Below are 10,835 nucleotides of genomic sequence, written 5' to 3' on the forward strand. Positions count from 1 at the left end.
TAGGTTAAATGTGGTCCCCTCCTATTTTTTGTGTTATTTTTTGTACAAGAATTTTTGAAAGAATTTTTATTGAGAAATACGTACAATTTTGAATTTTCACTCTTATACGATTAATCCCTGATTTTACATCGCGTTTTTATATTTTTCTGTTTCATTTACAAATCCTTTCAAATATAGTATAGTAAAGCAAAACATAATTCTCATGTACAGGTAATCCAATCAATCAACTATGCTCCTGGGTGTCTCAAAGCCGGCTTCCAAATAAGTTGGGTCGTGTATATACATATATTCAATAAAGGGCAGACTGAGTGATATCATCTGCAACTATTGCTGGTTAATGTCACTGGACCAATGTCATTTCACTATATACATAAAGTAAATAGATGACAATATCTAACGTATTATACCTGAGACAGACATGTAGTAACCATACCATATATGGTACAAATACCAGATGTGTGTCACCAAATAAGAGCAAAATACCATACGTATATGAGCAGTGTAGTATTTTGCTGGTATAATACTATGATGTTTCATTGTGGTATTTGTATAAACACAGCTAAAAAAAAAGGTAACAAACTTTGCTACAAGCTTTTACACAAAAGCTCTTCGAAATATTCCGTCAAAATTACTTCAAAAATAATAATAATAAAAAACAAAAAATGAAAAATTATACGAAAAAACGCGCATTTATTTAGGGACTTCTGAGACGAAGTCCCTCATTGATGTTTGGGGCCAAAACATTGAAAAACTAAGAGGAACCCACAAAAATAATCATGTGCTGCAAAACATGTGCGCACAACTGAAAAACGAGCACAAGGTTTGTTTGAATGCTGTAGAGATGCGCACGCGGTTAAATAATTTAACTAAAAGATATAGGTATGTAAGAACCAGTCCATTTACGGATATATTCTTATTTAATTCTTCTAAATCTTAAATTTTTTAGGCAAGAAAAACGTAAAATTGGTCCTAGTGGTGGAGCACCGTCAAAGTGGGAGTTCTACAACGACGTGCATAAGGTGTTGGGCAGTTTCAAATCAAATAATTTATTTGAAGTTATGGACGAAAGTTTAATTTACGGTGCGTAATATATTATTTAAAAATACATATTTATTGTTATCATTTGTTTTTTACAACCGAATTGTGAATAATCTTTAATTAATTGTGAATTTGATGCAATGGAGGTACCGTTGAACTAGGGTTGCCACCTTTTTTTTGTAGTTAAAGTACATTGGTTATTATAGGTAAGAAAAAAAAAGTACATACTATCAAAATAAAGTGTGTAGCATGGGATGACCGATTCGTTTAATGGTTGCGTTCGAACTGAACTCTTCTTTATTTTTCTTTACACTTTCATGTCGCCAGTTACATGTTTAAAAATTCAGGGTTGCTTATTTGAGTAACATTAAAATAAGGTATGATACATATTCAAAAGTACATCAGGGTTGCTTATTCGAGCAACATTAAAATAAGATATGATACAAATTCAATAGTACACCAGGGTTGCTTATTCGAGTAACATTAAAATAAGGTATGATACAAATTCAAAAGTACAACAGGATTGCTTATTCAAGTAACATTAAAATAAGGTAACGATACAACATAATACAGTAATCACATTTATATTGCTACAATTCGGCCGTCCTGACCATGAGATCACCTGATCTCAAGTGAGTGACTAGACTTCGCGTCCTTTGAACCATGGTTTTATATTTCCAACTGCCCATACCCCGTGGTATGGGACTCGAGACTGTTGAAACCCGTCGACATCTCTAAGTAAGTAACGATCGTTTCGTAAAACTTTTTCAATACAATACGGTCCCTTAAATTTAGGAATCAGTTTTTTAGACACCCCTACGTGAGAATCGAAATTTTTTATAACCACATAATCTCCCTTTACATATTTTCTTGGCGCTCGCCTGTTTTTATTAACAAATTTTGTATTATACTGTTGCAACTGTTCTTGTTTTACACTCGCCTTCTCACGAATGTCCTGCAAAATTCGATTTTCACATGACTTATCAACTTCTCTTAAGTTTTCTTTCAGCGAATCAACAACTTCACCTCTTTGATTTACACCGAATAACATTACGCTCGGGTGCTCCCCGGTTGTCCTATGTATCGTGTTATTTAAAGCATGCTCTATACTTTCTATTACCGCATTCAAGTTGTATCGTTTATCTGTGTTTAACATTTTTGATATCATTGGCCCCAAACTCCTATTTACCCGCTCTACCTGACCATTTGCCTGTGGAGAACCTGTAGCGATCTTAATATGCTGAACCGAGTTTTGTTCTAGAAATTCTTTAAATTCACCAGATGTAAAACAACTTCCTCTATCAGACACAATGCATTTAGGACGACTATAAATCCGGAAATAACTTTGCAACGCTTGAATCGCTTCTCTAGTATTTGTTGTTTTGGTAGGGTAAAGTCTGACAAATTTTGTAAATGCATCAATGACGACAAAAATGTGTTTCGTTTTTAATGAGTTATCAATCGGACCGAAGTGGTCAATGTGAACAACTTCGAAGGGAATTCTTCCTTTTGGAATGCTATGTAAAAAACCCTCCTGCGCCCCACTTTTGGAAGAGAATACAATACATTTCAAGCAATTTTTTATGTGTCTATCAACCTTTTCTCTCAACTTAGGGAACCAATAGCTTTTCGATATTAATTCTACTACTTTATCTATTCCAACATGGCCAACCTCATCATGATATTTGTAAATTACATTACCCTCCATATCTTGTGGAACACAAAATAAAACTCTGCCATCATTTTTTTTTCTGTACAAAACCCCATTTCTCATCTCAAATAATTTATGTTCTTTTTCTTCTAATAGTTTTTTCCACTTTTTTAAATTCTCATCTCTTCCTTGACATATAATCAAATTTTCTTCAAAGGTATTTGTTTCTACTACTAGAATATTACTGGACCGACTTAGAGCATCAACATGCTGCATGTGTTTTCCCGCTCGATGCTCCAACGTATAATTGAAGTTTTGTAATTCTAAAGCCCATCGTGCTATTCTAGGGTTAAGTTCTTTTTTATTCAATGTAAGTGCAAGTGAATTACAATCTGTTATGATTTTGAAGGGTTTTCCTTGAAGGTACACACGAAATCGTTTCAAAGCACTAACTATTGCTAAAGCTTCCAACTCGAAGCTGTGATATCGTGACTCTGCTTCTGTAGTTCTTTTCGAAAAATAAAAAATTGGGTGCATCTTTCCATCTTCTTTCCGTTGCAATAAAATAGCCCCTAATCCTATCGAACTTGCATCACAATGTAACTCGGTGTAATCATTCGGGTCATACAACGCAAGTACCGGGGCGCCTAGCAGTTTAGATTTCAAAAGCTCAAAGCATTCTAATTCTTTTGCCCCAAATGAAAATATCTTTTCTTTTTTTGTCAAGTCGAACAGAGGCTTTGCCAGAACAGAAAAATCCTTCACAAACCTCCTGAAATACGAACACAAACCTATGAAACTTTGTACTGTATGAACGTTTTTTGGCACCGGAAAATTTTTTATCGCTTCTAGTCCTTTGTCATCCGCCCTTATTCCTTCACCGTCAACAATATAACCCAAATAATTCACGCTTGTTTGTAGGAATTCACACTTGTCTAACCTTAATTCAAGTTTATTTTGAGTTATCTTATTTAATACTTTTTCTAGAATTTGGAAATGGTTCTCTAAACTTTCGGTTGCAATCATGATATCGTCTAAATACACTATAACTTCTCCTTCTTTTATCATTTCTGCAAATATTTTGTGTATAAACCTTTGAAACATCGATGGTGCATTTTTAAGTCCAAAAGGCATTCTCTTGAATTCAAACTGGCCCAACGGAGTCACAAAAGACGTATATCTCTCTGATTCTGGATGCATATAAACATGAAAAAACCCATTCTTAAGATCAAGCTTTGTGAATATTTTCTTTTTCGCTAACCGGTCTAACAAGTCATCAATTAATGGAATCGGATAATTATCTTTCGCGGTTACTTTATTCAACGTCCGGTAATCTACACACATTCTAAGATCTCCCGTTTTCTTTTTTACTAATACAATCGGCGACGCATATTCGGACTCGCTTGGTTTGATATATCCCTTTACTAAATACTCATCTATCAACTTTTGCAACTCCCCTTTTTCTACATACGATAATCGCCGCGGGGAATAATGAAAAGGTTTTATGTTTTCTAATACGAGTCTCATGTTACACTTTACCAATGGTTCATCAGGACGTTCGGCCTGTACATACAGTTTTGTAAATATTTTATTTAACCTTGTACAAATTGAATGTGATATATTTTTTCCCACATTCAGACTTAGTTCTTTCTCTTTATTAAAATCAATGAGCATTAACCATCTTATATTTCTAGAACTTTCATTATTTTCACTATTACTCTCCACCTCACTAATTTGATCTAATTTCTTATCTCCCAATTTTTTAATTTCATCAACAATACAATTTGTAACCATATTTGCTTTACATCGACTATCACTCAAATTATTTTTCCAATCAATTATCTCTTTTCTTTTATTCACATCAGTTAACGTTTTATTTCTATTTGCATCAACTATCATTTTCCTATCATTTGTTTCGTCAACAATACACTCAGTTTTATTTATATCACCCACTTTTGTTTTTCTATCATTTGTTTCATTTAACGTAACTATACACTTTTCTACTTTACAACTTTTATTACAGTCTTTTTTGAACCCGCCCACTTTATGTTTACCTTCATCGTTTACACTTTCATATTCAACACTGTTATCATCAACACTCTTTTTTAACTTAATTAATGCATTCTCTTTGATCTCATCCTTGCATATCAAAATTAAATTACTTGCTTTGAAAAAGTCTCTACCCAAAACTACGTCATACCCCATAGTCTCATCGGCCACTACGATCAAATTTATATTGACAAATTTATTTTCAAAACAAACATTACAATTAAATTCACCAAACATTTCTAATTTACTTTTATTTAAACCAAAATATGGAATACAAACTGAAAAATTATCATTAAATTCAATAGTATCTGGTAAGGATGATCGTTTTACAAAACTTATTGGGCTCCCTGAGTCTATGAGGCATTCTAAAGATAAAATACATTTAGTATTATTACTTACAATAAACTTTAAATATCTTACGTATGGGCTCTCATCTGCACGGTTGTTTTGAATCCTCGTTGGACACGTAGCGACTTTATGCTCCATGCTGCCACACCCATAACACGCCCCAACCTCTCGCTTCGGCTTCCGACATGCCACGGCCATGTGTCCAAATGAGTTGCAGTTGAAACATCTGACATTAGTGCGAGGCATCTGCATCGAGTCACGTTTCAATTCAACTCTCCCGAACGCCTGCAGAAGCTGCACTCTTGTAGTGTAGCATTGGATATATGCCTGATTCCGTAACTGCTCGTCCGGCATACCCTCGACAATATGGTCAATCAGCTCGCATTCATCCATATTCAACGGATCTGACAGTAAAACTTTTTCATTGTAGTATTTTTGGAAGGTTTCACCAACCGACCACTTGCGCGCTTCAAACTGTTTTCGCAGCAACAACTTGTTGTGTGTTGGTGCAAACACCGCTTGCATTTCTGCAACAAGGCTGTCTATATTTTCGGTGATAAACAGAGGCCTCGCGTGCAGCCACACTCTTGCACTACCTTTCAACTTGCTTATCATTACAGCGCGCAGCGCGCTATGATCAAGGTTAAAAACTTTTCCAGCACTTCTTAACTGTTGAATCCATATGTTGAAATTCGGCCCACCTTCGTATTCTGGTAACAGATCTTTTACCATCTCCAAAGGTATAGCACCGACATTCCTTACCGTAGCGCTATCTTTTTCGTTTCTTACTGTACCTACAGCGCCATCGCTGTTCAAAGCGTCATTGTCTTTTAAAGCGCCGCCGTCGTTCAAAGCGCTGCTGCCGTTGTTCAATGCGCCGCCGTCATTCGAAGCGCTGCTGCCGTTGTTCAATGCGCCGCCGTCGTTCGAAGCGCCGCCGCCATTAATCGTTGCATGTTGTATGTTCGCTTGTCTGTTATATGTTGCGCTGACATTCGTTACGTCGCCATTCAAAGCACTCGAAGCTCTGCCATTCGCTGAATCATCCCTCTCTGTCACACCAGCGGCGCCGCCCACCACACTGCCCGATCCAAGTTGCACAATCACCAGCTTCAACCGCTCGACTTCTTTGGTCAGGAGTTCATTTTGCGTCTCCAAATCACGCTCCGCTGTCTCCTCCAAAGGTGATTCACCAACGCCCACCGACTCAACCTCCTCGCCAGCGAAACTAGGGCAATCGCCACGCTCAACCGCAGGCACATCGCCCAACCTTATTGCTAGGGCACTTTTGTTGCCATGAGTCGGGAGTCCCAACCGCTTCAACCACTCACGCAACTGGGCCGCCGTATATATATTAGCATCGATGCACTCCATTTAAAAAAAAATTTGTTAAAACTTTGCTACTGTACCCGAATCCCACTTCTGAAATATTGTAGCATGGGATGACCGATTCGTTTAATGGTTGCGTTCGAACTGAACTCTTCTTTATTTTTCTTTACACTTTCATGTCGCCAGTTACAAGTTTAAAAATTCAGGGTTGCTTATTTGAGTAACATTAAAATAAGGTATGATACATATTCAAAAGTACATCAGGGTTGCTTATTCGAGCAACATTAAAATAAGATATGATACAAATTCAATAGTACACCAGGGTTGCTTATTCGAGTAACATTAAAATAAGGTATGATACAAATTCAAAAGTACAACAGGATTGCTTATTCAAGTAACATTAAAATAAGGTAACGATACAACATAATACAGTAATCACATTTATATTGCTACAAGTGTATTTTATTTTTCTTTATTATTATATTTAAAAACATATTTTTTATTGCTTTTTGCAATTTTTATCAAATTAGCATCTTTACTGAACAATTGCACAGCATCTTTACATTCCATATTTAAATTAAAATAAATTCAGAGACGCCTTGTTTCTTTCGTCTCGCCATTTGCTATTCATCACAGAAAATTGATCAAAAATTTACAGGAAAAGGGATCAGGGTTAAATGAAGAACAGCTGACTTATTACAATATTGCCACAGAGCACTCATTTAACAAGAGTTACCATTTTGCCACTTTGCTACTTTGCCACTATTAAATTAGTGTCACATTAAATGAGTGACCTTAATGTATTGGTAGCAAAGTATTGTTTGTAAGGATAGCAGACCTTACGATGTCCATAAAATAAACTTGCTGTTTAAATGAGTTAAGCATCCACCCTCTCTACTCGGAAAAACTGGCGCACTCTAATAAGACAGATTAATTTACCACAGCTGATGACATTACAACACAACACCAATGTAACACACCACACTCGTACGCAACCCAACTCACAAAAAGGATGGGCAACGGGAAAGCAGACACATTCGCTCGACACAACTCGTCACATACACTTGGCTTTCAAACCCTACATTTACAACACCCGTTCTACGCGCTACAGTAAGGTTTTCGACAACAACGATCTGGCGCGCTATAGACATAATACATACCGAAATAATTCAAATGTATAGTTTTAATAAAATAACATTTGTAAAAATATAAAAGCTTTCTTAATAAATTCATATTGTACATCATACTACTCAAGCTACCCGGTATTTTTATTTCAAATGTGCGTGACAACTATTTAAACAATTGTACGTACACGGTGATTACCAAGGAAAAATAGAGATACATATGTATGTACGTATCTACTAGTTACAAAAGTGTTCACTTGCAAAAATCTCCGCATGACAGCTTAACTTAAATACTCGTACTTGTGTATCTTTTGACATTTTTCAAAATAGATTTTGATTCTTAATTTACAACATACTTAGAACACTTTTCATTAATTTTATACACTTAGCGAGAGCTCAGCAAAGGTCGCTTTTTACACGTTTGCTTATCTTTTTCTGCTATTTTACCTTGATGGCTAAAAGTATGAGATTTGAGACATTTTGGTCTCGATCAGGCATATACGGGCCATTCTATGTATATCTTCTCTTAAGCAGCTGATGCAACTGACATCCGGTAAAATGTTTAATCTTACCGCATGAATACCGATCAGACAGTATCGAGTTAGAACTTCCACAACCATTAAAACGGTGCTCCTTTTAAACGGAGGTTTTTTCGTAAATATCATAAGAAGGGGACTTGCCAGTATGCCAACGTTAAAAATTTGCTTAAGACTAGTCCACTGTTTCGTGTATTTATATCATAATTGAGATCAGCATCACTTATTTTCCACTCCATGTAAACCATCCTTATTGAAAGAAAACAATTGCTTTAGTAATGAGTGGCCATTCTCAAAATACCACCCTTATATAGTACATTTGGAACAGTTTTTTATCGAATATGTCAACGTATTTTTTTCAAACATTTCCGAAACCGTTTGACCCATTATCGCAAAATTTGGTGTGCATATCGGATAAATTTGAGAATCGTCATCTGTCTTTCAAAATCCGATAGGTTAAATGTGGTCCCCTCCTATTTTTTGTGTTATTTTTTGTACAAGAATTTTTGAAAGAATTTTTATTGAGAAATACGTACAATTTTGAATTTTCACTCTTATACGATTAATCCCTGATTTTACATCGCGTTTTTATATTTTTCTGTTTCATTTACAAATCCTTTCAAATATAGTATAGTAAAGCAAAACATAATTCTCATGTACAGGTAATCCAATCAATCAACTATGCTCCTGGGTGTCTCAAAGCCGGCTTCCAAATAAGTTGGGTCGTGTGTATACATATATTCAATAAAGGGCAGACTGAGTGATATCATCTGCAACTATTGCTGGTTAATGTCACTGGACCAATGTCATTTCACTATATACATAAAGTAAATAGATGACAATATCTAACGTATTATACCTGAGACAGACATGTAGTAACAATACCATATATGGTACAAATACCAGATGTGTGTCACCAAATAAGAGCAAAATACCATACGTATATGAGCAGTGTAGTATTTTGCTGGTATAATACTATGATGTTTCATTGTGGTATTTGTATAAACACAGCTAAAAAAAAAGGTAACAAACTTTGCTAGAAGCTTTTACACAAAAGCTCTTCGAAATATTCCGTCAAAATTACTTCAAAAATAATAATAATAAAAAACAAAAAATGAAAAATTATACGAAAAAAACGCGCATTTATTTAGGGACTTCTGAGACGAAGTCCCTCATTGATGTTTGGGGCCAAAACATTGAAAAACTAAGAGGAACCCACAAAAATAATCATGTGCTGCAAAACATGTGCGCACAACTGAAAAACGAGCACAAGGGTTGTTTGAATGCTGTAGAGATGCGCACGCGGTTAAATAATTTAACTAAAAGATATAGGTATGTAAGAACCTGTCCATTTACGGATTCTTCTAAATCTTAAATTTTTTAGGCAAGAAAAACGTAAAATTGGTCCTAGTGGTGGAGCACCGTCAAAGTGGGAGTTCTACAACGACGTGCATAAGGTGTTGGGCAGTTTCAAATCAAATAATTTATTTGAAGTTATGGACGAAAGTTTAATTTACGGTGCGTAATATATTATTTAAAAATACATATTTATTGTTATCATTTGTTTTTTACAACCGAATTGTGAATAATCTTTAATTAATTGTGAATTTGATGCAATGGAGGTACCGTTGAACTAGGGTTGCCACCTTTTTTTTGTAGTTAAAGTACATTGGTTATTATAGGTAAGAAAAAAAAAGTACATACTATCAAAATAAAGTGTATTTTATTTTTCTTTATTATTATATTTAAAAACATATTTTTTATTGCTTTTTGCAATTTTTATCAAATTAGCATCTTTACTGAACAATTGCACAGCATCTTTACATTCTATATTTAAATTAAAATAAATTCAGAGACGCCTTGTTTCTTTCGTCTCGCCATTTGCTATTCATCACAGAAAAAACTCTTTCTGTGAATGCTGACGTGGCCGGAATAGACAATAAAAATGAAATTACCTTATACAAGTTTAAAAAATTATCATCTTCTTCTTCTTCTTCTTAATTGGCGTAGACACCGCTTACGCGATTATAGCCGAGTTAACAACCGCGCGCCAGTCGTTTCTTCTTTTCGCTACGTGGCGCCAATTGGATATTCCAAGTTCCTCTACTTCCCCCGGCGGGTACTGCGTCGAATACTTTCAGAGCTGGAGTGTTTTCATCCATCCGGACAACATGACCTAGCCAGCGTAGCCGCTGTCTTTTAATTCGCTGTACTATGTCAATGTCGTCGTATATCTCGTACAACTCATCGTTTCATCGAATGCGATATTCGCCGTGGCCAACGCGCAAAGGACCATAAATCTTTCGCAGAATTTTTCTCTCGAAAACTAGCAACGTCGACTCATCCGCTGTTGACATCGTCCAAGCCTCTGCACCATATAGCAGGACGGGAATTATGAGAGACTTATAGTGTTTGGTTTTTGTCTGTCGAGAGAGGACTTTGCTTCTCAATTGCCTACTCAGTCCGAAGTAGCACCTGTTGGCAAGAGTTATCCTGCGTTGGATTTCTAGGCTGACATTGTTGGTGGTGTTTACGCTGGTTCCAAGATAGACGAAATTATCTACAACTTCAAAGTTATGACTGTCAACAGTGACGTGAGTGCCAAGTCGCGAGTGCGACGACTGTTTGTTTGATGACAGGAGATATTTCGTCTTGCCCTCGTTCACTGCCAGACCCATTCGTTTTGCTTTCTTGTCCAGCCTGGAGAAAGCAGAACTAACGGCGCGGGTGTTGAGGCCGATGACATCAATATCATGGGCA

General features: G+C 36.0%; 1 protein-coding gene across 1 annotated transcript; it reads right to left on the bottom strand.

Moving 5' to 3' along the window:
• Positions 1-4,856: 4,856 nt before the first annotated feature.
• Positions 4,857-6,864, bottom strand: LOC125779316 (uncharacterized). Its single transcript, XM_049460596.1, has 2 exons — positions 5,159-6,864; positions 4,857-5,103 (listed from the first exon to the last, which is right to left on the bottom strand). The coding sequence occupies exons 1-2, from the start codon at positions 6,458-6,460 to the stop codon at positions 5,092-5,094; spliced, it is 1,314 nt and encodes a 437-aa protein (XP_049316553.1). The 5' UTR covers positions 6,461-6,864; the 3' UTR covers positions 4,857-5,091.
• Positions 6,865-10,835: the final 3,971 nt, after the last annotated feature.

This window comes from Bactrocera dorsalis, chromosome 6 (genome assembly GCF_023373825.1).
Source record: "Bactrocera dorsalis isolate Fly_Bdor chromosome 6, ASM2337382v1, whole genome shotgun sequence".
NCBI lineage: Eukaryota > Metazoa > Arthropoda > Insecta > Diptera > Tephritidae > Bactrocera > Bactrocera dorsalis.

What these genes read in the sequence shown, in the direction of transcription:
- LOC125779316 (XM_049460596.1), bottom strand. Translation starts at nt 6,460, where the DNA reads ATGGAGTGCATCGATGCTAATATATATACGGCGGCCCAGTTGCGTGAG.